General features: G+C 33.1%; 1 protein-coding gene across 1 annotated transcript in view; it reads left to right on the plus strand.

Moving 5' to 3' along the window:
• Positions 1–600: 600 nt before the first annotated feature.
• Positions 601–27,598, plus strand: part of LOC143386173 (roundabout homolog 2-like) — a 111,566-nt gene continuing 84,568 nt past the window's right edge. Inside the window, 9 exon segments of the mRNA XM_076841444.1 lie at positions 601–610; positions 730–854; positions 5,013–5,184; positions 8,698–8,903; positions 12,981–13,062; positions 13,507–13,669; positions 15,279–15,445; positions 18,573–18,694; positions 19,866–19,920. Of these exon segments, the coding sequence (XP_076697559.1) occupies positions 601–610; positions 730–854; positions 5,013–5,184; positions 8,698–8,903; positions 12,981–13,062; positions 13,507–13,669; positions 15,279–15,445; positions 18,573–18,694; positions 19,866–19,920 (1,102 nt within the window).

The raw sequence follows: 27,598 nt of genomic DNA on the forward strand, positions 1-27,598 counted from the left end.
TCCAATCTAAATTTTTCTGTCTTAGCATTTTTACCCCATCCCTGCCCTCTTTCTTTCTTTCTTTTTGTATTATATCTAGATAGATAGATAGATAGATAGATAGATAGATAGACAGATATCTTCTGATATAGATATAGATATAGATAGATTAAACCCTGGGGTGCTCTAATTTGATACATTTATTTATATTGTTTGTTATTTCAAATATGTAACTTCCATCCCTTAAATAATTCAATGTCTTTAATCTTCAAATCTTGAATTCCAGAATATAAGAATTTTAATAATATGGATCATATTTTATGCCTTCTGACATCCCATTGCCTCATTCAATATCTTATAAATATTGTAATAAAATGAGTGTGTACTAGGAGATGGATTTTAAAGGAGGAGATAATTGTGTAAAGGAGTGACTCCTTTCCATGTTTTTCTATTAAAAAACATAACCAAATCATTTTTATAAAAAATGTTAGAATCATAAGGGATCAATTTTCCCATACAAGTAGGTGGGACACAGGGATATAATATAATGGACAATATTTAAAATAGATCTGCTAATAAGTTTTCTCACATTATTTCCCCAATCCCTCAGTGTTTTAAGAAATGCATACAAGTAAGTAAAAAATTGCTCTCTGGCACTGAGCAATGCACCCAGAGCCAGATTTTCTCTTTGATATCTTTTTATTTGACAATGGTTGATATTTACACATTTTCTTTCCTTTTAAATTATAGCTCCTCCACAGTTTGTGGTTAGGCCGAGAGATCAGATTGTTGCTCAAGGTCGAACTGCAACATTTCCCTGTGAAACTAAAGAAAATCCCCAGCCAGCTGTGTTTTGGCAGAAAGAAGGCAGCCAGGTGAGTGTGAGGCTTGACTGCTTTTCTGAAGTCTCTGAACTTTGCTGACTTTGGTACTCCCTGAAGCTTGCCTTGCCTCCATTGCTATCAGATGCTGAACTTATTTTATTGCTAAAAGAAAGACAAATGATTCTAAAATAAGTGAAAGACAGATGTTCTAGCACTTTTTATTTGCTATTGGTAATCTTTGAAAATCCTGCATTTTGCAAGAAACAGAGTGTAGCAAACTTATTTTAAAAATCCAACCAAACCTCTGTAGATATTTAAATCTCTGCAGGTTAAGGTGATTTTGCTTTCTTGCACAGGATTAGTCTGTGTAAGTGAGTTGGTACATACAAAGAGCTGAGAATAGTTCCTCGCTCATGGAAGATGATCAAAAAATATTTCTAGCATTTATTGGCATAGATCCAATATCCCTCCACTCCTAGATAGAAAATATAAATGACTTTTAAAAATTATTAATTTAAGCCTGTTTCCACTTAAGAGTTGAAGAAATCTTTTCTTTCATTTTCCCTTCTGGATTTCTTCACAGTAGGGTAAAACAGAAATAATATATAACACAAAGAGCCAATACCTACCTTATCTTTGCTTTGCTCTTTCTGGACATGATGGCCTCTCAAAGTCTCTCCCAAAGCCAACTGGATACATTACTTTTATAATTTAGCACTTGGTCCAAATTCAGAGAGTGTTTAGCCTATACCTTCTGAGGCAATGAATGGAACTTTCAGCTAAAATTAGATCAGAGATTGTGATCTTTGCATAAAAATTTGTGCATTCCTGAGAGATCCTGAATTATTTTGTGCTAGATTCTCTAAAATCATCCAGACAAGAAATGTAGTTCTTGTGGTACTCTTCCCCAGCACATTCTGATACTAGTCCAGGTTCTGAAAAAATTTCTCAGGGATTAATTGAAAATATTATTATAAGTCATAGGAAATCTGAAAACTTGGCCAGCAATAGGGAATGGTTTTAGCTACATTAAGAGAACCTATTGATTAGAACTCATATATGTCTGTCCTTCTGGAGAGCCTCTAGGAAGTCCTGCTCAGCCATGCTTTCTAATTTGTAGGGGTTCCTCTGCATTCCTGAACCACCCCCAAACTAGCAGTTATAAACTCTGAATGGACACCTGGTCATTCTTACTTTCTCAACACTCCTTGTTACTTCCCCTCTGAGTCAGGGATGTAAAGGCAATGAAGAAAAGAGAGTCATGCCCACTGCCTTATCCCATTATCAGAATTATCAAACTTCAAATCCCAATTTTTTTTATCATTTAACAGCTATAAAATGTATTTCTCTTCATAGATTTCCTTGACTATTCTTTTCAGTTTATTTCACATGAATTTATCCCAAAAATTCCAGTAAGTATGAAAAAAAAGATATGATAGTTAAACACACACATGCATACACACTCACAACCTTTAAAGGAGAGGCCTTAAAGCCATTTTCCTCCTTTTTTTGTTGCACAGTATTTGTAAGTGTTTTTCAACTTTACTAAAGCTAGTTTTTATACTAATCTGAAATTTTGGGTTATGCATCTTACCTCCCATGAGTTATGAAGATTTCATAAATAAGTGTAAATGTAAAAGGAATTTACATGTTATGAAGATAACACAAATTGCTATTTTGTCACTGATAGCAAACATAATGATGAGAAGCAATTTGATTATTGCAAATTCACACTTTAAGTCATGTTTTGAGTGAAATCTCATAATGTTTCCTGATATATGATTTATTTTTGTAAGATTATTTCATGTGTACATAATATCCCTCAAAATAGCTCCAAGGTAGATAAAAAATGTTTTTTTCCTGTAGTCTAATTCACATATGGTATCAAACATTGTTTTTAATGGTTATGAAAATAGTTATCAAAAGAATTGAAGTATTCCTTTTCCTATTTGACAATGTAGCATGTAAATCCATATATACTATAGCTAAGGATGCCACAAAATTTCTACTTAGCTTCTTTGGCTTGTTTATTATTATAGGTCTAGTTACCTTCTTCTTACCAATCTGCTCCCATCAGGGATCTAGAGATTGGGAGGAGGGAGGGAGGTACAGAGGGAGAGAGAGTAAAGAGAAGTGCTTGAGCAAACTGTAAATTTTCAAATCATGAATTAGGATATTAGGAAAAATAAATTGGTCTTACTGTTTGTAGTATCCAATTTCTATGGTGATCTATGACTATCCATCAGTAGAAAGAGTGAAGTGCTTGGACTTAATGGTCCATATTCCCCAATATGTGCTGATAATGCCAATTAGTACTAATAGGATTCTCAGACACTTCAAGGCAAGCAGAGCTCTGTAGAGTGCCTTGGTTTTGCTTATAATCCATTTTCTTTTGGCCATGTCATACAAGCAGGAAATAAAGATGATGGGTTAACCTCAATCAAATGCCATTTTCCATGTAAATGGATCATTTAGAAGGTGGACTTATATTACATCCTAGAGGAAAAGATCCCAGAGAGAATTAGCCCATCTGATAGATTGGTGCTATGTAAATTGGTATTCTAATGGCTAATTATAAGAAAGTGCACATTTTGAGTTATTGTATCATTTTCAAGTGCCTTTAAATTTAGACCCTTCTCTTTTGGATGGTTTATTTCTGTAATATATTTGGATTCCACGTGAGATTTAACTTGTTCTCAAATTATGTTTCATATGCATGAAAATATCTAGACTTAGATAGTAATACAAATTTTAGGAGAGGGAAACAGTTTTTTTGAAATCATATCCCTGTCAGGCTAGCAAACATCTCTTCTTTTAGGAGTTTAATAACATGGTAATGTTTATGTAAAGTGGGCTAATAGTGTCACACTTGAATCTAATAAAGTGGACATCCATCATGTTGCAATAAAGAGAAGAGCTTCTAATTAAAGTAGGACATTATTTGCAGGATTAAAGTCATTTAGCGTAATTGAAAAGTGTTAATACCTTATTTTATCCTCTTCCATTGGTAGTACTTCAAGGGTAAAAACATTTTAAGGTGAAAATGTGTCTTGTGCCTTTAATTGAATGTTATTACCTCCTGATTGCAACTTATTGAAAATGTTTAATTACAAACCTGGAAAATTAATTACTATATTGAGAAACAGATCCCCGAGGGTTATAATGTTCTTTTTTGTAAGTAAATAGAACATAAAAATTGATATGTTCTTATTTATAATCCAACTTGGAAACATACCTCAATATGATTTATTATATCCAAATGTTTTTCTTAATTGAACAACAGTAAAGTGACATAGGTCATCTAAATTGATGTTACTGCACTCATATAAAAACTTTCAACATTTATGATTAGGTTATATGAGATATATGATAGGCTTTTTTGTGATATATAGTAAAGTGTTTTTTAAAAATAATACTTCAAAATTGTTTGGTTGAACATTCTAACTTCCATAATTATTCTACATCCTTTAATTTTCAGCCATTGATTTTATCATGCTTAGATTAGGATTTGTCAATAGCTCTTTGGGAAGTTGTCATGATTTGCAGTGCATTATAGCAATACACTCAGCTTTGTCTGTCAGTCAAAGACACACACATTTTGAAAAATGTTAGAATTTAATTTGTTGTCCTAAAATATTCAAAATTATCAGTGACAATTGCAATTATATTTTACATTCTTTGTTTCTTGTAAGTTTAGAAAAGACCTACACATTTATTGTTACTCTCTCGATTCTTACCTTGTGTAGAAGTTAAATCATATGAGCATTAATCTGCCCATTTTATATATGAGGAAAACTTGTTTTAGAGAGAGAGTAAATGGCTGAGATCAAGAAACCTTAATGTTACCCTGATTTTATCATTACATGCTGTACATATGTGCTGAATTTTTATACTGTATCCCATTAAAATGTACAAGCATTATATACCAATCAAAACTTAAAAATTAAAGACAGATCCAGCTCTTTAAAAATGCAGGTGATCATTCCTTTAACTGAAGTATATTGAGGTCATAGAGCATACACCATGATTGGAAACTTTCCCAGTTATTTTTCCCACTACCCGACCTATAATTATTTTGAAACTTTTTTGTTTAAATCTATACATCTTTTTACCAATCATATTTTTCATAACTATAATATTTGTTGTTAATGCGATTTTCCTTGTAAATGGTAAAAAAAAATATTGATAACATTGTGTTTGCTTCTACAGAACCTACTTTTCCCAAACCAACCCCAGCAGCCCAACAGTAGATGTTCAGTGTCACCAACTGGAGACCTCACCATTACCACCATTCAGCGCTCAGATGCGGGTTACTACATCTGCCAGGCCTTGACTGTGGCAGGAAGCATTTTAGCAAAAGCTCAACTGGAGGTTACTGATGGTGCGATATTGTTTTTAGATTCGTCTCATAAAAAATATGATTTTTTATTTCAAGATACACATTAGATGTGGGTTTTTTCTACTTGTTAAATGGCTTAGATCAATGTTTATCCTCTAAATTTAAATCTAGGTAAAGTAACACATTTTAACAGTTTTTAATTTACCTGCCAGTATTTCCTTTAATGCCATTTATTTTCCCAAAGGCAGCCCATTTTAATCTTAAAAACATTGATTTGGAGGAAATTTTAATTTTAAATTTAAAGTAATTTTAAAGAAATGACATCAAAATTATTGTGTTTACAAGTATAATCTGAATACTTTTAGTTAGTCTTATGTTGACATGACTGCTTCTCAAAGATGTTAATAATTTTATATTTTATTGCAGAATAAGAGATATCATCTTTAATATTATCAGTGAAACAGAGAATTAGTTTTTTAGTTATCTAATCACATTATGACATTCCTCTGCCTTTAATTATACATTCACTAAGTTAAATTAATTAAGTACTTTTGGAAGCACTGATGAATGCTAAAATTATTATTTTTTACTTGCACGTATATACTTTGAATCTTAACTGAGACACTTACATTCAGAGTGAAAGTTGAAAATGTTCTGATCTTTCCCCAAGGTTCATCACAATTGACAGTTAGGAAGTTGTAGCTAATTTTTGAGCCTCTGAGCATGAATGTATTCCCTATTCTTCCATGCCTTAAATTAAAACTTTCTATTGCTGTCTTATATTGGTGAGCTTTTTGTGTTTGTTTTCCCTTCGCATGCTGGTTAATGAGATATAAGACTTTTCATCTGTGGTTTCTCTAATTCTCTGCTGGTTAAATTTCAATGTGATTTCATAGAATTTGAATTTATGTGTAGATTAAAAGGTCATTTAAAATTAATAGAAAGGCAGTATTTTTTAATATCTGTCCATGGTATGGCCTGATTCAGCACCATGTCAGTAATGGGAATAAATAAGACAGACAAACACTGGCTGTGAAGACATTGAGTCATTAATGTCTGCACCTGCTAATGCTCTGGAGATTTATGGACTGGAGCTGAAAGAAGAAGTCAGTTTCAAGGGTAACAGTGATAAGAAATCCTTCTTTAAATAGGCAGTGCTTCCTTAAAGCCTCTTTGATGGTTTCTACCTCTTTGTTTATTTAAAAAGAGTGAAAGATAATTATGAATATTTTAAAAGTACTCATATATTCTATCAGTAAAAATTTATAGGTATTTAAATTGGAAAACAAGATATCTGGGTCTAAACCTAAGATTTACTCTAAATTGCTATATTTCAAACATAATGCTTAAAATATCTACTATAATCTAGCTACTTGAAGCATTTTACTTGAGAGAAACCGAGCTTAAATGAATAATTTGCTATGAAAAAGCAGACCATATATGTAGAAAACAAAATGAGTGAATTAGAAGAGGTAGTGGTTTCAAATGATAGGGTTCATGAGACAGGTAGATATTGAGAATGATTTTTGATACAATGAATTGAAAACTTATGCTTGTTGATGATATCTCACAGCTAGAATATCTATTCTAGGTCAAAATTAAAAAGGTGATGATGGAGTTTAGATTTTCAGTTGACTGAGATGGCTCTGAACATTTCATTACAACTGTTTCGAACATTAATTCCTACATTGATTTTTACTTAAGCAATCAAAAAGCCAAAGTTATTATGAATAACTATCTCTAAATATTAAATTGTGTCCTTGCCTGATGACTTCAGCTTCTAGTCATACTTTAGGTTTTTCAGAATAGTTAGTGATTTAATCATATGTAAGTCATCATTTTCATTTTAGGTGTACTCTTTGATAAGATCTAGGGCAATTTTGAGTCAATTGAAATTGTAAATGGAAAAATATATATCATATTCAGATTATTCCATCTGTACCAATGTTTTTGTTATATCTTTGACATTAAACTCAATTACTGAGCATATATTTAATTTAAACATTCATATAGTATTCACATACTATTGCTAATAGTGATGAAATATGTCATGTCGAGTTACAGTTGTACAGATTATGGATTGAGGTAAGATGTTTCCAAATACTTAAGCTTCAAAATAGACCTCTAAAAGATCTTCTCATAGTTATTCACTTTTTTCCTTTGCCCTTATTTCAAAAAGTTAAAAAAAAAACTTGTAAAGAAAACTCTATGGGTGGAATGAATAGAATCTAAAAGGACTAGGAGCTGAAATGCATTTCTGTCTTATGCTGACTATAAATGTCAAACCATAATCTTACATGAATGGTTTATTAAGGATTTATAATGCATAGTTAGAGAAGACCATGGAGTTGTTCACAGATCACTGGAAACCCTAAATGTTCATTTAAACTTTGACCTTAATGTCATGGAAACCTTGTGGTCATCTTTCACCCATAACATCCTTGAAAGTGAGAATTCCTCTGGCCAGGAGATTTTCAATTCACTTATTGATCGAAGTCATTCAAAAGACAATGAACCACTCATTTAGGCATTAAAAAAAAGAAAAAAAAAAGGCAGAGGGGAATCATTAGATGACCTTTGGCTACATCTAATGATTTCAGAGATATGACAATAAAAGCAGGTTATAAGAAATTACTGGAATTCTTACGAAGAACTTAATTTGAAGCAAAGATGTAACATTTAAAATTTGATAAATAAGTTAGACTCTGAAGACCTATTTTTCTCCCCATATTAAAAAAAATCCATTGATCTAGTTTTGGCTCATAAACGATTTATGTAAAACCATTAGCTTAAATTTCTATTTGCCAAATTATTGCCAGATGTCTCAGAATTATTGTAATATTGGGCTCCCACATTCTCTTAAGCTTCTTCATTTGTTTCTAAAATGAAGAAAGTGATCAAAAAATCAGTGAAATAAGTAGTTCTAATTTTGATGTATGACCAAGTAATGGTTCTATGGTTTATTATAGTTTTTTTATTATCAATATAATAAATTCAGGTTCATTGGGGTCTACAGTGTCTTGACTTGTGGGGACCTATTATCCTAAGTTCTAATTTAAATTAAAATTGATTGGTTGTGTCATGGGTGGTTCGTAGAGGCCTGGTAATTTTAATGATTTCTTCCCCAAATCTGTGAACACTAGTATAAATATGATGCATACAGATGGAGACAGAGTCATGAAAATTGGTGTTTACAAACATGGATAGACAAAGGAATTGAGAACCTCAAGCAAAATTACTTTTCTAATTATTTACCTGGTAATAAATTAACTTTTTAGAGAAAAGAAACCATTTTTTTTTCATCACAGTTGCTAAACAATAATTTAAGTCCACTATTCTTTTTTATTTTCTGGGAGGATTTTTAAATATATATCTTATGTATTGGATGTTATATGTTCATATATGATATATATGATGGGTATTGAATAAATACACAAAGTATGTTATAAGTAACATGTTTGGCTTTGGGGTTTTCTCCTTACTTCCGATATCAGTACTTTAAGACTATTGAATGCATAGGAGTTAAAATATACTAAATATGTCTTTATTCATCAGTTCTGACAGATAGACCTCCGCCCATAATCTTACAAGGCCCAGTAAACCAAACACTAGCAGTCGATGGTATAGCATTACTAAAATGTAAAGCCACTGGTGATCCTCTTCCAGTCATTAGCTGGTGAAAGGAGGGATTTACTTTTCTGGGTAGAGATTCAAGAGCATCTATACAAGAGAAAGGAACACTGCAAATTAAGAATTTACAGGTAAGCAATATTTGGTTTGCATTTGAGTCCTTGTCTTAACATAAGAACTGTTATAGGGAAATATTTTGTGGTGAACTTAAAATCTTACATCTTAGCATGCCTTCTGTGCATGTTCTTTCTTACTGTAAAAATTCTTAGTTGAAATTAGAGCAAGGGTCTTTTCCTTATGTCACTCATAAATTCAAAACAGACCTAGAATCTTTTTACTCTTGTATCACATCTGCTATGTATGTAATTATTGAAACTATAAATCATAGTTTAATGATTTAAGGATAGTAGTATAATATATAAAATTCTTTGAATAAGTGACAAATGCTTCTGATTTTACTATCACTGATGAAAGGTATATCATAGCAAGATGTAGATAAGTTGGCTTGGTCAAAAAATTGTGTAGAAAAAATAAAGGGATGAGACTGAATGCAAGAAAGGCAGGTTTGGCTAGTTAGAGGAAACCCATAGGTTTTAGGGGATGTTGCTGTGGTTTTTCTCATTTAAACCCCAGGATGAAAACAAATTGTTGGTGATCTTTTAACTGAAATGTATGCAACAGAGAAAGACCATTCCTGGAAATTTAACAATTTGGTACCTCTTCAGGAGCAACTCAAAATAATATGTGTGCTTCTGGATATTTTTTTAACTATCTATTACAATGTAACAGTATTGGCAGTAAAACAATTATTAATATCTCATAGCTTATGTGAGTTAGAAGCATGACCATGACTTAATAGGGCCACCTGTTTCAGAGGCATAATCAGAGGTGCCAGTTAGAGGAGATGAGGGCTCATATGAAGATTGACAGGATAGATTTGCTTCCAATCATCATGACTGCTGGTAGACTAGAGTTATTTGGGTCTACTGGATTAACAACCTCAGTTTACTTGCCTTTAGTATATTGCTATGTGGACTTTCTCAATATGCCTGTCTCCTTCCTCTATGTCAACAAGGAAGATCATCTCCTACCAAAATAGGCATTGCAATCCTATGTACGAAAGTCACAAACAAGGTATCTTAAAACCTTGAAACCAATGGTTTTCAATATACTCAGGTGGAATATGGAAATTGTAAAATCCAGGTGAATGTCACCATGAGCGATATCTGTTCTCTGCCAGTATATTCAACTCATTCAACCAAGAATAGTTACTCTACCCCTACTTACCCCATGTTGCAAGCATTACACTAAAGCTGGAGGATATATTCATACCACTGGGTTTGAGAGCCAGAATTAAGATACTGGGTATAATATAATGCATGAGGAAAAATGGAATGAAAACAGTTCAGTGGAATAACAGTTAGTAGAAACTGGTATCTAGGTAGAAATTGGGAATGAAAGATAAAGAAAAAACAAACAAACAAGCAAAACCATATTGCTCAATTTTCACATTCAGAAGCTAAGGAGGAAAGTAAAAAATGTTCTACTATAAATGTTTTCAAATGAAAAGGATTCTTCCTGTATGGTGGGAAATGTTATCTACACTTAAATGTTTATCTGGTTATTTATCACTGTAACTAACACACACACACACACACACACACACATACACACACACACACGCCAAATAGAAGAATGATCCTATTTTTGTAGCAAATACATGCTTACATTTTTAATTGTGTGTGTATGTGTGTATATATTAACACACACACACACCACACACATATATGATTTTGAGACATAGGCATTAATTATTGCTCTTAAGTAACAAAACTACTGCCAAGTTCACTTAAAGGAAAATAAATTAATACAGACTCTTTTTAATGTGTCTTTTCATTGATTGTAAATTAGTTATTAACTTTCTTTGAACAAAATGGAAGTTATTAAAAAATTAATGCCAGCTCTCCTTGGGTAAACACTTTAACCTCTCTCTCTGGGAGCAAGGCAGCCTAGGGCAATGGAGGTTAATGCATTTTCACTGTATTGTTGAATTAAAGGGTATTCTCAGAGTCAAGATTCCTAGGAGTGTTTGAAAGAAGCAATTAAAGGTGCGTGCTTGATGATGTCAAACTCAATAGTCTCTAAGATGCCAGCTCCTAGGGGCTTATCTGTAGCCAACTGCACAAGGAGAAAAGTAGGATGGAGTGAGCTAGAATATACACCTCTTAAAGCAGTTGGTGAGATGAATGGATAAGGTTGGAAGAGAAGTGAAGCATTCTTGTCCAGAAAAGTTATTATTTAAAATTAAAACAATAAAAGAGAGTAAAGTGCTGATGATTATGGTGATAAAATAGTGAGATGTATCAATGATATTCAGGCATTTGATAAACACCAAAGTAAGCACATCATTCTTTTTCTGTAAAATGAGTCTCTTTCCAGGAGGATTCAAATGGGCTTTTCAGTGTTTCACTTGCATAATCAAGAAAGGTTTTCTATAGGTCATGTTCTTTTGTGTCTCACTATTTCCTTTTCAGTATGTAAAGCAAGAGAAAAAAATAACATGATGAATACAGTGTTCTCATAGTCCAGCTAATTGGTAACTGAATCTGTATCTTTTGAGAAGTAGAATATTCCAGTACTCATTAAAACCTAGCTACCACAGCTATTGTCAGGTTGTATCTCCACACAATGACAAGGAGCTACAGTTAAAAAGCATCACCTACATACTCTTCTTTTAGCATTTGCACAGAATAACAAGTGCTATGTTTTAGTTCAACAGCTATAATAAAATGCAAATTTTTTTTACTCTTTCACAGTCCATATTCAAATGAACATCCCATTAAAATCCAACCCTGGCTTATTATATTTAGTTTGTGAGTGATGCTTCTTAAATGCAAAGAATTCTAATGACTATAATGTGAACACAGCCACATTTGAAAGAATGGCTCATTCTACAATGGCTATTCCCATCATCCCTCTGTGTAATAGAAGACAATTGTACAGAGATAATATGGCAAAGAATGACGTGCAAGAGCAATTTGAAACTTAAGTTAAAATACATAATGACATTTAAAATCAATTAAAACAGTGAAATGGCAGTAACATCCATGCACTAATGATATACCTGAGAATCCATTCTGAAAGCTAGAATCATCAATACACTTACATTTTGAACCTGACAGATGCAATATTCTATGAACTCCCACATTTCACCAACAATTAAGTTCATGTTCATCACAGTTTTAATCTATGTCTTCTGCCTTGCTTTAGTCTCTTTTTTCATGAGCCTCTCTTCCCAGTCTCACTTCTCCTGTACTCCTAAACCCAACCTAAGTGAGTGTTGTTTACCATGGAAGCCCACAAGTCTCAACCACAGTGAGGACTTTTGAATTACATCTTTTATTGACCTTGGGGCTATTTTCAAATTATAATGAGAGAATCTTTTGGCTTAGATTTGTAAAAGAGACCTCTTTTTAAGTGTCCTTGGCTGTTCTTCAACGAGTAATGAAAACATTTTCAGTCCTCAATTAAATGTCAGTTTTTAAAAATGTTTAAATTTTGTTAGATTATTTTTGTGATCCCTTTCAACACTAACTCCATAGTCAGTATTTGCTGATTTACGTATGACAAAACTTTCTTTTACTGGATTCTGCACTGCTACAATTTACATAGAAGTGAATACTGAACTCCTTAAAAGAAAAAAAAATTCTTCTTAAAAAATATTTTTCTTCTTTTTTTTCATGTTTTTAAAAAGAAAGAAAGTATGGCCTCCTATTATCTCATTGCTAATTTATTCCAGAGTAAATAGTTTATTTAAAACAGAAAAAAAAAACCAGAAAAGACAGCTTTTTATTTCTGATGGTGTGTAGCCTTATGATATTATGAATGAATTCTGTCCTGAGTTGTCTATATTTAACTCAGGCTCCATTATAAAATGGAATTAAGAGATTAGTATTATCAAAAAAGAAAAAAGACAAATAGAATTTATCCTATACATTTAATTGTAGAAATATAATTTTGCAAACTTTCAAATCAATGCTATGAATAACATTGTATGAATTTATTTTAATATTTCATATATATAAAATTAATGCATTATTTAGATGGGCAAATGGTATCTTTAAAAAAATCAAATATTACCTGGTTGATATTGAGTAATTATTCTGCACATTGATTACAGTTGAATTCTCTCCTTCCATGCATGCTAGATTTCTGACACTGGCACTTACACTTGTGTGGCTACAAGTTCACGTGGGGAGACTTCCTGGAGTGCAGTACTGGATGTGACAGGTGAGCTCTTTGTGAACCATCTTAGCAGCAGAAATCTTGAGCCTCATAATGATGGTTTCTTATTAAATAACAAGGTAGTGGACGATCAAAGTTTTAATTGATTGAATGTAAATCTAAGTCTGTACATTCAGTACCACTTTTTAAGCCCTCTACCAGTTCACACTCAGCATTACATTTGTGAAATTTAGTACATTGGTTCTTGAAAACTTTGTTATTTTACATCCTCTTAAGTGCAGGCAATTCTAGTGATCATGTGTGAAAGTAGAATTTGCATTTACTAATGTGTATGGAAAGCAGATATTCACTTACATAGATGCTACTGATTAATGAAGATGAATTGTTCACCATCTAAGCCAACTTCTTTAGTAGACTGTTTTCTTCTTGTAAGCATAAATGTCAACATGACTGATCAGAAACAAAGTTTATTCTGTCTGTCTTCTATAGAATCTGGAGCAACAATCAGTAAAAATTATGATTTAAATGACCTGCCAGGACCACCATCAAAACCACAGGTCACTGATGTTATTAAGAATAGTGTTACCTTGTCCTGGCAACCAGGTACCCCTGGAACTCTTCCAGCAAGTGCCTATATAATTGAAGCTTTCAGGTATGGCATGATTTCTTTTTTCTTAGTTGTGTTTTTAATTTAGCTCTTAAGTACTAAAGCCTCACCTGAGCTATCTGGCTGTGTTATGATAAGAATGGGTTCAATGGATGCATTTGAAGAATTTATCTTTTATATCAGTATTTATTCAAGAACAGACTTTATGTTTTAATTTATAACTTAATTGTAGAATTAAATATGCATCATCTATGTCTATATCTATAGAAATGTAGTCATGACACAATCACTTAGCTCATTTATTTTTCCTGACAAGCGTATGTATTTAAAATGAGAATTTGGGCATTAGAACTGGGAAGACAATACTTTAATTAGGGACAGACACATTTTTATGTTATGCAATATTTATTGAAGCATGAGACTTTGGAATATTTATGCCTAATAATTAGGATAGAACTTAATTCCAATGTTTTTATGCTATATATTTGAATAAATCTATTAAATATGTCTGCAAGAAAATGTAAATCTAAATCGAGAAACTGATTCCATGTGGTTTTAGTGCAGAAAGGAAAAGATGTTTTCATGTATTTTTTGAAATCCTATCAACTTACAGCTATGAATGATAAATTAGCAAATATTATTATAAAATTACTTTATGGGAATTTAATGACATACTGATGCAAATGGGAAAATATACTTAATTTATTTTCATGTTTAATTTCACATCATAACATCATACATTTTGAAGGATAGCCTTTGTCCTTTGTCAATAATGGGACAAATGATCACTTTCATTTTGAGCTTTTAGAATCCATATTTAAGATAATAAAAGGTACATAGTTTTCAAATTTCAAAATACTATTTTTCTACAGTTTGATAGTTTGATGCTTAAAGACATCTAAAATGAAACCTCCCTAATACCATTTTCTCTTCATTGTAAGCAAAAGTAGCATTTGACTATAGACAAAGAATTTTAAAATGTCATCCATCTGGCTCTAAAAGGTCTGTCTACACACACACACACACACACACACACACACACACACACACATTCAGAGATATTTCACCAGTCTGAGATGCCAAATCACAATTCTGTGTAATGTACAATTTTTTAAAAAAATGTAACCAAGGGAAAATATTCATTATATGCTTTCTTTCTTCTTTTACAGATATGTAGTTTTAGAAGGCTCTATTTTAATATTGCATGTGGAATTGATGCAAAAGAAAACACACCTTGTAACAGGAAAATATATTTATTGGCATAATTTACTCTATAGTCCACTTATTTATTCTTTCTGCAGGTTAATTCTTTTCAAGGTATATATATCATACTTATTGTATAAACTTGATATTGTGATCTTGGCCTCTGTTCCATTTACAGGTATTCATTTAGTGGGCTGCTGTGCATTAGCAAAGGGCTGTCACATCTCCTGGGCTGAGTTTAATTTTGTTGTGCATGGCACTTCCGTTAGGTGGGCTTGGCTTTGTTGTTGAATAAACTGAATTCATCCAAATGTTTCATTTATTGGACTGAACACTTCAAGTGTTCTGTGTGTGTTTAATTTTCAGCCATTAACCTTTGTCATTGCTACCCAACTCCATTTCCAATAACTGTATGACTGTTCTTTAAGTGAAATTTCTGTTCACATTTCAGGCAATCAGTGAGCAATAGCTGGCAGACAGTGGCAAACCATGTAAAGACCACCCTTTATACTGTGAGAGAATTGCGACCCAATACAATCTACTTGTTCATGGTCAGAGCGATCAACCCCCAAGGTCTCAGTGACCCAAGCCCTATGTCAGACCCTGTGCACACTCAAGGTAATTTCAATAGCTGTAAACATGACTGGTTCTAGAGAGAAGCATCAGACTGACATTTGAGAACAAAGAGATTGCATGAGGAAAAGTACATGTATGTACACTGCTTTGTAAAATGATTTACTGGACTTTAGCTAGTGAAGAAGAAAGAAGTCAGCAATTCAACTTGCTAAAATGTTTCCTTTCTCTGGAGCTGTTAGGATCTTTGCAGTGAAAAATTAAATCGGATACATTTACATGTTAAAAGTAAATCCACTAAGCTAGGACTTTAGTATATTTACAAGAGGGAAAAAAAGATAAAATAAATAAAAATAAATTTCTCCTTCTTTGGAAGAAATTATACACTAGCCAAAAAAAGTGATATTTTAATGGATAGATGCTCAGATAGGGGTATCCAAATTACTTCAGAAATTCTATTTTTATAGTACAGTGACTGTCCTGAGAATGCAGCATCTGGATCCTCTGAGATAGTTAGAAACACAGATTTTCAGGCTCCAAGTCAAAAACACTGGGGTCAGTGTGTATCTTAATATACCCTCCAGGGGATGCTGGTGCTAAAGTTTAATGACCACAGTTATGATGTATTTTATTCAATCCAATGTTTCAAAAAGTGATTTAGTACAGAAAACAGTAAATCAAGTTTTCTTTCTGAGGCTTGTCATTCTTTTGACTAGTATAAAAACTCCTAGAATATCAAAATGTGATTTCAAAATGGAGATGTCCTCATCTCATCTTTAGTAACCTGACTCTTCCAACTAAAAAGTCACTGGAATCTCAGATGGAATGCAGGATGCTATATTACAGTTTCCTTTTCTACTAGTAGGTAAAGGGAATTAATACAATAGAAGTAGTGCCTTTATTATTTGCTGCAAACAGCTCCCCACAGAGTTATAAGAAAGGGTTAATTATTTCTTATTTGTAAAAGGCTTTGAACAAGATATAATTCAAAGTAGTATTTTGTGCTATGAAAAGCACTATACAGCCATAAAATATTATTATAATTACCATGTAGTTCAGTGATAGTAACTAGCATGCCATTATAACAGAGAAGGTGCCTTAAAGGAATCAAGTGAGATAAAGTCACCACGTGACTAATGTTGCTGACATGATGACAGTCAAGAGAGGAGGGAATGCCACTCTGCTATTGTTCTCTAAGCAGTAATGTGATTAATTTTCCTTGATGATAAAGGGCCTGTATGTAAAAAACCTGTCTCAGGAAAAATAAAAAGCACAACAAAGAATCTGAACACCTGTAACTAGTTATATTTTATCTTACCTAGATCCAATTGCTTTATAGGGTGTCTGAATTTAATGAGTAAATTAAATTATTGGATGCAAAATGGAAAAGATGTATAATTTTAATTCAGGAAATCCTAGTACCTAGATCATTTACACCTGTGTGGATTGCAATAGTTTTTTTTTGTGTGTGTGTGTACAACTGCAGTGTGAGGTAAGGAGATAACGGAATGTGGACGACTTGCGTGTGATTGAGTCTGGCAGATTGTCCAGATCATTCAATAACTATGCCAGTCACTAAATCTTGACTCATAAAATAACTCTCAGTGAAAAGATCAAGAAAGATTAATGAAAAGTTGTTTTTGATCTGATCTGTTTCAGTTGAGAGACTATCCAGAGCAAAAGACTTATGTTCTTTTAACATATATTTAATAGGAAAACTCATGTTGTGGGTCTGAATGTCAGGATCATTTTTGATACCTCACTTTCAGTAGCTTTGCATTTTGCAACCGCTAACTTTCAAAGAGCTCTTATTTTACAAAGATTTTAAATATCACAGAACACAGAAATTGTTTATTTCATTAAGGCTACTAAATGCTTACACCATCAACATCACAATTGAGTGTATTTATGTAGGCAAAGATTAACATTGTTCATATAAAGGGACTCCCCCCTCCCCCAATTTCAATAAGCGTGTACTTTGCAGTTTTGTTAAGGATGAAACAAAGAAGGAAAATGAGGGGGAAAAAATCACCCAAGTATAGTTTCCAAGTATTCATGTGGCAATTTAAATTAGTGCACTGAATTTAAATTATAGCTAAGATATGCACTTTAAAGATATTTCTGCAAAAATGTGGTGTGGTGGCCTGAGAAAACAGGAGAAAAAAAGATGAAGAAAATAAATCATTTTAAATTGGACCTTCTTCCTTAAATAAAGTAGTTTGAATTCAACTAAACTTTGAAGTGTACCAGTTAAAGACAACTTGAAGAGTGTGAAATTCAGTGTTTGATATCAATTAAATGTCTATAAGGTACCATTTTGTCTTAATGGACACAGAATATATACCATTGTATAGGGCCGTAAATAGGTGGATGGTGAATAAGGAGACAACAATGTACAGTTACGCATGTCTTATTCAAAATGTCACCATTCTTTCTTTTCCTCCTTTCTTAATCACCAAAAGCAGCTGCATTTCCTCTTTTCAGATATTGGAGTTCTGGCCAAAATTTATTATTTTGGAATATTTTGTCAGTATTCAAAATTTTTCAGTGACTGTGAATTTGAGGAGCTCTGTCCCCTCTCTCCCCTACTCTAGTTACCTTTAATGACATAGTTCCTTGTCCCAGTGTCCCAAATTTTCCTTTCCATACTCCCAGACTTAAATAGCTCAAGGGGTAGAAAAACACAACCTGAAACAAGGGATTCAACAAATTTCTAACCTTCCGTGTTGAGACATGTATTAATTGACCACTGGGGAAAATTCTTCAATGCTCTAAAATCTACATAAAGCCAATCCTTCTAGAAAAGTCTCCGAGTATGTACTTCATTCTTTCTAAAGGATCATTCTAGTGATCTTCCACAGTATTGTGTCTGTGTTTGAATGGAGATGAGGGACTTTAAATGGTCTCTCATTAAACCATTGTAACGAAGATTAATATCCTTCAACTTATGTCCTACCTTGTGAAGTACACACACACACAAAACACACACATACACACACACAACACACACACACACACACACACACACATGCTTAAATGCTCTTTGTCATGAAAGGTTTGTAATTTTCCCCCTATAATTAGTTCTAGAAGGATAATTTGACTTGTATTAGGTGAATTGGAATTTTATTATGAATTTCTGAAAATCAGGAGTTTTTATTTCCTCTAACTGCATATATCAGCCCACCAGCACAAGGAATGGACCACAGACAAGTACAGAAGGAACTAGGAGACATCCTTGTTCGCCTTCACACTCCAGTTGTACTGACTCCCACTACTGTTCAGGTCACATGGACAGTAAGTTGTTGAAAACTATATGAGGCTTTATGGACAGCTTTATATGTAGTGAAAAAGCCTATATGAAATGTTTTGTAATACTTTAAGGAAACCAGAAATAATAGGAAAATGCAAATAACCAAACTCAAAACAAATAATTAAAATGCTCACCTTTTAATATCCAAGTATAATCCACAAAAATATTGAATGAATAAATGTGTAAGTGGAGAAGTAGAATAAAAATATATTATAATATAAACATGACCTTTTCTATCTTCTAAATTTTTAACAGTTTTATTAAGGTATAAGTAACACATCAAAGTGCACAACTAAATATTTTTAGTATATTTATAGAGGTTTGAAATTATCATCCAAATCTAATTTTAGAACACATTTTGAAATGAAACTTTGTGCCCACTATAGGCATTCTCTGTACTATATATCTTAGCCCTGTGCAACTAGGAATTTTCTCTCTATATTTAGATATGCCTATTCTAGACTTTCTTGGGTATGGATTCATATAATATATGTCTTTATTGTGTGGCTTCTTTAATTCACCATGATGTATTTAATGTTCATCCATTGTGAAGTATGTGTCAGTACTTTGTTCCTTAAAATGTACTATTCTATTGTGGGATTTCATTCCCTTCTTTACCAGGATAGTGATTCCAAATAACACTACATTGTATATCGTATTTTCTTTATCCATTTATCTAGTGATGGGCCTTTGGGTTGTTTGGAATATTGGCTATTATAAATAATGGCACCTCGAACATTTGTATGCAAATCTTGGTGTGGACATTCATTTAATTGTTCTTGGTATACATCTAAGAATTTTTGAATAATACGGAAACTCCCCCACTTAATTTTTTGATGAAGTAGCAAAATGTCTTCAAAATGATGATATCATTGTGTATTCGAAACAGCAATGTTTTAACATTCCAATTTCCTCCAAATCTATTCTAACTTTTCTTTCATCCTTGTTAACACTTATTATTCTTTCTCTTTTTTGGTTATGGCTGTTCTAGTGGGTGTATAGTAGTTTATCACTGTGATTTTGACTTGCATTTCTTTCTAGACTAATGATGTTCTTCTTTTCATGTGCTTGTTGGCATTTGTATACCTATTTAGAGAAATGTCTATTCAAATTCTTTGTAAATTTCTAGTTGAATTGTTTGTCTTCTTCTTAAAGATTTATTCCAGATATGTCACTTATCTTATACATGACTTGCAAATATTTCCAGCCTGTGAGTTGTTTTTTACATTCTTTAGGGTGTCATTTGAAACACAAAAGATTTTAATTTTGATGAAGTTATCTTCTGAATTTAAATAAACCATCTTTATATTCTTTTAGTGAATGTGATACAACAGCACAAAACATTTACACAATTTTAATCATTTGGCATGTGTGGTCAAAAAATTAGTGAGATTTAGGTAATAATTTGATATTTTAATGAATGTTAAGAAAGTTCAAGTGTCATGCGTTATTATATGTGTCAGAATACACACTTATTTCAAGTGGCAAATGTTTTTATCAGATGGCAACTGCTGCAGTGAAATCAACAAATAGGATGAAAATAGAAATATCAATTGTATTTGAGAATATTGCTACTGTGTGTGCTTATTGTATGTGTGCGACTGTGTTTTGAGAGGAGTCAGATCCTATTCTCTGTGCCTACTATAGTTAGCACCAACTTCTCATTTATGTCCAAATCCCTCTCTATTATAAATCCAAAAAAATCCATTAAAATATACATATTGGAATGACAGAAAAGTATGGCTATTTGGAACACTCTGAGGATGTGACAGAATTTGTTAAAGTAATGAACATTTGAGGGCATGGTTAGGAGTTTTCACTTTAATTACAATATTGTTTATTTAGACAGTACTTGTGTTTCTATTGCTGTTGTTTGATATTATGTAAGTAGAAGGAAGACAAAAAGTTAAAATAATGTGTTTACTGCTCTTTGAATCTAAGTTACTTCAGAGAAAGAACTCTATCACTATTCCTACCAACTCCCTTAAGAGAGGAGAATGCAAAACTAGTTATTTTTGGTCAGTTGTGAGTAGTTATGTTTGGAATATAAGACACAATAAAGAGAAACATACTGATGTCTTCCTCATGATAATTCCATTGAACAAATCCAGTTCAACAAGCATTTTTTTGTGAATGAATTATGTTCTATATGGAGAATAGCACCACAGAAGGTGTGATTCTAGTTGCTGATACACATGAATGATTGCAATAAGGATATTTATGCACACATTTAAATGAAAAGGAAGTGATTAATTCTATCATAGGCACCAAAAAAGACATTGTTATTCTTTCCCATCCATACTGAGAAATATGGAGGCATTATTGTGTAACAAAAGTAAAAAATGAAAATAACAGTTAAGAATGTTTAGTCCATGCTCCTCCTCCCAACCCCACTATGAATCAGCCTCCTTATTCAGAGAAAACATTCAGCATTTGTTTTTGGGGGATTGGGTAACTTCACTTAGCATTATATTCTCCAACTTCATCCATTTACCTGCAAATGCCATGATTTTAATTCCCTTTTATTGCTCAGTAATATTCCAGTGTGTGTGTGTGTGTGTGTGTGAGTGTGTGACATTTTCTTTATCCATTCATCTATTGAAGGCCATCTAGGATTCCAAGTTCAGCTATTGTGAATTGTGCTGCTATAAACATTGATGTGGCTGTGTCCCTTTGGTTCCATGGGAGGATTAGAGGAACTCTAGATAGGAAAAAGGAGTGGCAGGGAAGGGAGGGGGCATGGGGATACAAAAGATGGTGGAATGAGGTAGACATCATTACCCTAGGTGCAGGCATGAAGACACGAATGGTGTGAATGTACTTTGTATACAACCAGAGAGTGAAAAACTATGCTCTACATGTGTAATATCCACTGCAATGCATTCTACTGTCATATGTAGCAAATTAGAATAAAAAAATAGAATGTTTAGTCCAATTATATACTCCATAAAAGAGAAACAATGCAGACAGGTTGAATAGTATCCCTAATCTCCCCTGTTTATTTATAAGTAAAGATAAGACTAGAAGTCCCTGGATTTGCAGATTTTTAACCTTTTTTTAAGGTGTGTAATTTTGGGGATTGAACCCAGAACCCCAAGCATGCTATATAAGCACTCTACTACTGACCTACACTCCAGCCCCAAATTACCTGACTTTACATATGCATTCTTATTTCTTTTTTTTACTATAAAGAGAAGCTATATATAAATATTTAATAGAAAAGAATGACTTTTAGTAATGAAATTTTGATATATGATCCTGGGTAACACATTTTGTTTCTTCTTAAAGGAAACCTCATTATTGTTCAAATTTTCTAACTTATTTGTACAAAATTGGATTATATTTTAATAAAAATATGACTAAGTTTATAGTGACTGTTTCGTATTGTAGCACTCCTAATTCCATTTTGATATAATTTTGTATTGGCCTATTTTATGTTCTGCACATAACACTTTCTATTATTCCAATCCCATGGAAGTAATGTAATTCTCCAATAATTCCAGTGGTACAAACTGCCATGATTCTATCTTTCAGTAGTTTTGACTGGATACAAAACCACCCAAGCCAGGAAACCATGTGTTTTTCATAGCAGATTTTCCACCATTCTTAATGGAAAACATGTCCTCTGTAAATTTTGAGGGGGTTTCTTTTTTATTGATTTTTTTAAAAATAAATGAAAGCAGAATGTATTACAATTCTTATTACATGTATACAGCATAATTTTTCATATCTCTGTTTGTATATAAAGTATATTCACAACAATCCGTGTCTCCATACATGTACTTTGGATAATGATGCCTATCACATTTCACCATCTTTCCTAATTCCCCTACCGCCTCCCTTTCCCTCCCACCCCTCTGCCCAAACTAGAATTTATCTATTCCTCCCATGCTTCTTTACCCTACCCCACTATGAATTAGCCTCCTTTCTTTTTCCTTTTTTCTTATTGGTTGTTCAAAACATTACAAAGCTCTTGACATCTCATATTTCATACATTAGATTCAAGTGGGTTATGAACTCCCATTTTTACCCCAAATACAGATTGCAGAATCACATCGGTTACACATCCACATTTTTACATAATGCCCTATTAGTAATTGTTGTATTCTGCTACCTTTCCTATCCTCTACTATCCCCCCTCCCCTCCCCTCCCATCTTCTATCTCTACCCCATCTACTATAATTCATTTCTCTCCTTGTTTTTTTTCCCCATTCCCCTCACAACCTCTTATATGTAATTTTGTATAACAATGAGGGTCTCCTTCAATTTCCATGTAATTTCCCTTTTCTCTCCCTTTCCCTCCCACCTCTTGTCTCTGTTTAATGTTAAACTTTTCCTACTGCTCTTCCTCCCTGCTCTGTTCTTAGTTGCTCTCATTATATCAAAGAAGACATTTGGCATTTGTTTTTTAGGGATCGGCTAGCTTCACTTAGCATAATCTGCTGTAATACCATCCATTTCCCTTCAAATTCCATAATTTTGTTATTTTTTAGTGCAGAGTAATACTCCATTGTGTATAAATGCCACATTGTTTTTTATTCATTCATCTATTGAAGGGCATCTGGGTTGGTTCCACAGTCTAGCTATTGTGATTTGTGCTGCTATGAACATCGATGTAACTGTGTCCCTATAATACACTCTTTTAAGGTCTTTGGTGAATAGTCTGAGAAGGGGAATAGCTGGGTCAAATGTGGTTCCATTCCCAGCTTTCCCAGGAATCTACATACTGCTTTCCAAATTGGCCGCACCAATTTGCAGTCCCACCAGCAATGTATAAGTGTACCCTTTTCCCCACATCCTCGCCAGCACTTCTTGTTGTTTGACTTCATTATGGCTGCCAATCTTACTGGAGTGAGATGGTATCTTAGTGTGGTTTTGATTTGCATTTCTCTAACTGCTAGAGATGGTGAGCATTTTTTCATGTACTTGTTGATTGATTATATGTTCTCCTCTGAGAAGTGTCTTTTCAGGTTCTTGGCCCATTTGTTGATTGGGTTATTTGATATCTTATTGTTTAATTTTTTGAGTTCTTTGTATACTCTGTATATTAGGGCTCTATCTGAAGTGTGAGGAGTAAAGATTTGTTCCCATGATGTAGGCTCCCTATTTACCTTTCTTATTGTTTCTCTTGCTGAGAAAAAACTTTTTAGTTTAAGTAAATCCCATTTGTTGATTCTTGTTATTAACTCTTGTGCTATGGCTGTCCTATTAAGGAATTTGGAGCAAAAACCCCACAATATGTAAATCGGAGCCAACTTTTTCTTCTATCAGACGCAGAATCTCTTATTTGATATCAAGCTCCTTGATCCATTTTGAGTTAACTTTTGTGCATGGCGAGAGAAGGGGATTCAGTTTCATTTTGTTGCATATGGATTTCCAGTTTTCTTAGCACCATTTGTTGAAGATGCTATCCTTCATCCATTGCATGCTTTAAGCCCCTTTATCAAATATAAAATAGTTTTAACTTTTTGGATTGGTCTCTGTGTCCTCTATTTTGTACAATTGGTCCACCTGCCTGTTTTGGAACCAGTACCATGCTGTTTTTGTTACTATTGCTCTGTAGTATAGTTTGAAATCTGGTATCGCTATGCCGCCTGATTCACACTTCCTGCTTAGATTTGCTTTTGCTATTCGGGGTCTTTTACTTTTTTCATATGAATTTCATGATGCTTTATCTTTTTTTTTTTTTACAAGAAATGCCATTGGGATTTTGATTGGCATTGCATTAAACCTATAGAGAACTTTTGGTAATATTGCCATTTTGATGATGTTAGTTCTGCCTATCCATGAATAGGGTATATTTTTCCATCTTCTAAGATATTCTTCTATTTCTCTCTTTAGGGTTCTGTAGTTTTCATTGTATAAATCTTTCACCTCATTTGTTAGGTTGATTCCCGAGTATTTTACTTTTTTTGAGGATATTGTGAATGGGTTGTTTTTTCTCATTTCCATTTCAGAAGTTTTGTCACTGATATACAGAAATGCCTTTGATTTATGCATGTTGATTTTATATCCTGCCACTTTGCTGAATTCATTTATTAGTTCTAGTAGTTTCTTTGTAGACCCTTTGGGTCTTCTAGGTATAGAATCATGTCATCTGCAAATAGGGATAATTTAATTTCTTCTTTACCTATTTTTATGCCTTTAATTTCTTTCATTTGTCTAATTGCTCTGGCCAATGTTTTGAGAACTATATTGAATAGAAGTGGTGATAGAGGGCATCCTTGTCTTGTTCCAGATTTTAGAGGGAATGCCTTCAATTTTTCTCCATTCAGAATGATGCTAGCCTGAGGCTTAGCATAGATAGCTTTTACAATGTTGAGGTAAGTTCCTGTTATCCCTAGTTTTTCTAATGTTTTGAACATAAAGGGATGCTGTACTTTGTCAAATGCTTTTTCTGTGTCTATCGAAGATGATCATATGGTTCTTATCTTTGAGTCTATTGATGTGGTGAATAGCATTTATTGATTTCTGTATATTGAATCATCCTTGCATCCCAGGGATGAATCCTACTTGATCATGCTGCACAATTTTTTTTGATGTGTGTTTGTATCCGATTCACCAGAATTTTATTGAGGAATTTTGCATCTAGATTCATTAGAGATATTGGTCTGTAGTTTTCTTTCTTTGTGGTGTCCTTGTCTGGTTTCAGAATCAGGGTGATGTTGGCCTCATAGAATGAATTTGGAAGAGCTCCCTCTTTTTCTATTTCCTGAAATAACTTGAAGAGTATTGGTATTAATGCTTCTTTAAAGGTTTTGTAAAACTCCACTGTATACCCATCCGGTCCTGGGCTTTTTTTGGTTGGTAATCTTTTGATAGCTTCTTCTATGTCATCCATTGATATTGGTCTGTTCAAATTGTGTGTATCCTCCTGACTCAGTCTGGGCAAATCATATGACTTAAGAAAATTATCGATGATGTCTTCACTATCTTCTATTGTATTGGGATATAGGTTTTCAAAATAATTTCTAATTGTCTTCTGTATTTCTGTAGCATCTGTTGTGATATTGCCTTTTTTATCCCGTATGTTAGTAATTTGAGTTCTCTCTCTTCTTCTCTTCATTAGCATGGCTAAGGGTATGTTGATCTTATCTATTTTTTCGAAGAACCAACTTTTAGTTTTGTCAATTTTTTCAATAGTTTCTTTTGTTTCAATTTCGTTGATTTCCGCTCTGATTTTAATTATTTCTTGCCTTCTGCTACATTTGCTATTGTTTTGCTCTTCCTTTTCTAGGGCTTTGACATGAAGTATGAGCTCATTTACTTGTTGTTTTGTTCTTTTTTTTGAGGAATTTCCCTCTTAAAACTGCTTTCACTGTGTCCCATAGATTCTGATATGTTGTGTCTGTATTTTCATTTATCTCTAAGAATTTTTTGATTTCCCCTTTATGTCTTCTGTAACCCATTGATCATTCAGTAACATATTGTTCATTTTCCATGTGATGTAGGATTTTTCCTTCCTTCTTTTATCATTGATTTCCAGTTTCATTCCAATATGATCAGATAAAATGCATGGTATTATCTCCACCCTTTATATTTACTGAGGGTTGCCCTATGGCATAATATATGGTCTATTATTGAGAAGGATCCATGTTCTACTGAGAAAAAAGTATATCCACTTGATGATGGTTGATATATTCTATATATGTCAGTTAAGTCTAGGTTATTGATTGTGATATTGAGTTCTGTAGTTTCTTTATTTAACTTTTGTTTGGAGGATCTGTCCAATGGTGAGAGAGTGTGTTGAAGTCACCCATAATTATTGTGTTGTGGTCTATTTGATTCTTGAACTTGAGGAGAGTTTGTTTTATGAACGTCGCAGCACCCTTATTTGGTGCATAAATATTGATAATTGTTATGTCTTGTTGGTGAATTGTTTCTTTTAACAGTATATAATGTTCTTCCTTATCCCTTTTGATTAACTTAGTCTTGAAGTTGATTTTATTCGATATGAGGATGGCTACCCCTGCTTGCTTACGAGGACCGTGTGCATGGTATATTTTTTCCCAACCTTTCACCTTCAGACTGTGTATGTCTTTTCCAATCAGATGTGTCTCCTGAAGGCAGCATATTGTTGGATTTGTTTTTTTAGTCCATGTTACCAACCTATGTCGCTTTATTGGAGAGTTTAAGCCATTAATGTTTAGAGTTACTATTGATTTGTACTTCCAGCTATGTTTGATTATTTATCTTTTTTTTTTAATTTACTTTGTTTCTCCATGATTAGCTTTCCCCCCGTCCTCTGTCTTTACTGAGGTATATCGCACTGTTGGTTTTGGTTATTGTTTTTCATTTCTTGTTCATGTATTATTTTGATCAAGATTCTTTGCAATGCTGGTGTTCTGGCTGCAAATTCTTTTAACTTTTGTTTAACATAAAAGATTTTTATTTCGTTGTCGTACCTGAAGCTTAATTTTGCTGGATACAAAATTCTTGGTTGGCATCCATTGTCTTTCAGTGTTTGAAATACGTTGTTCCAGGATCTTCTCGCTTTCAGCATCTGTGATGAAAAATCCATTGTTAACCTTATTGGTTTACCCCTGAATGTAATCTGCCTCCTTTCTCTTGTAGCTTTTAATATTTTTTCTTTGTTTTGTATATTGGATATCTTCATAACAATGTGTCTTGACGTTGGTCTACTGTGATTTTGAATGCTCGGTGTCCTGTATGCATTGACAATTTGTATATCCGTTTCCTTTTTTATTTCTGGAAAGGTATCTATAATTATTCCATTCAGCAGGTTGCTCATTCCCTTGGTTTGAATCTCTATACCTTCCTCTATCCCGATGACTCTTAAGTTTGTTTTTTTTATGTTATCCCATATCTCTTGGATGTTTTTCTTGTGATTTTTTACCAGCCTTTCTGAGTTGGCTAGACTCTTTTCA

The sequence above is a fragment of the Callospermophilus lateralis genome, unplaced genomic scaffold (assembly GCF_048772815.1).
Source record: "Callospermophilus lateralis isolate mCalLat2 unplaced genomic scaffold, mCalLat2.hap1 Scaffold_98, whole genome shotgun sequence".
NCBI classification, from domain to species: domain Eukaryota; kingdom Metazoa; phylum Chordata; class Mammalia; order Rodentia; family Sciuridae; genus Callospermophilus; species Callospermophilus lateralis.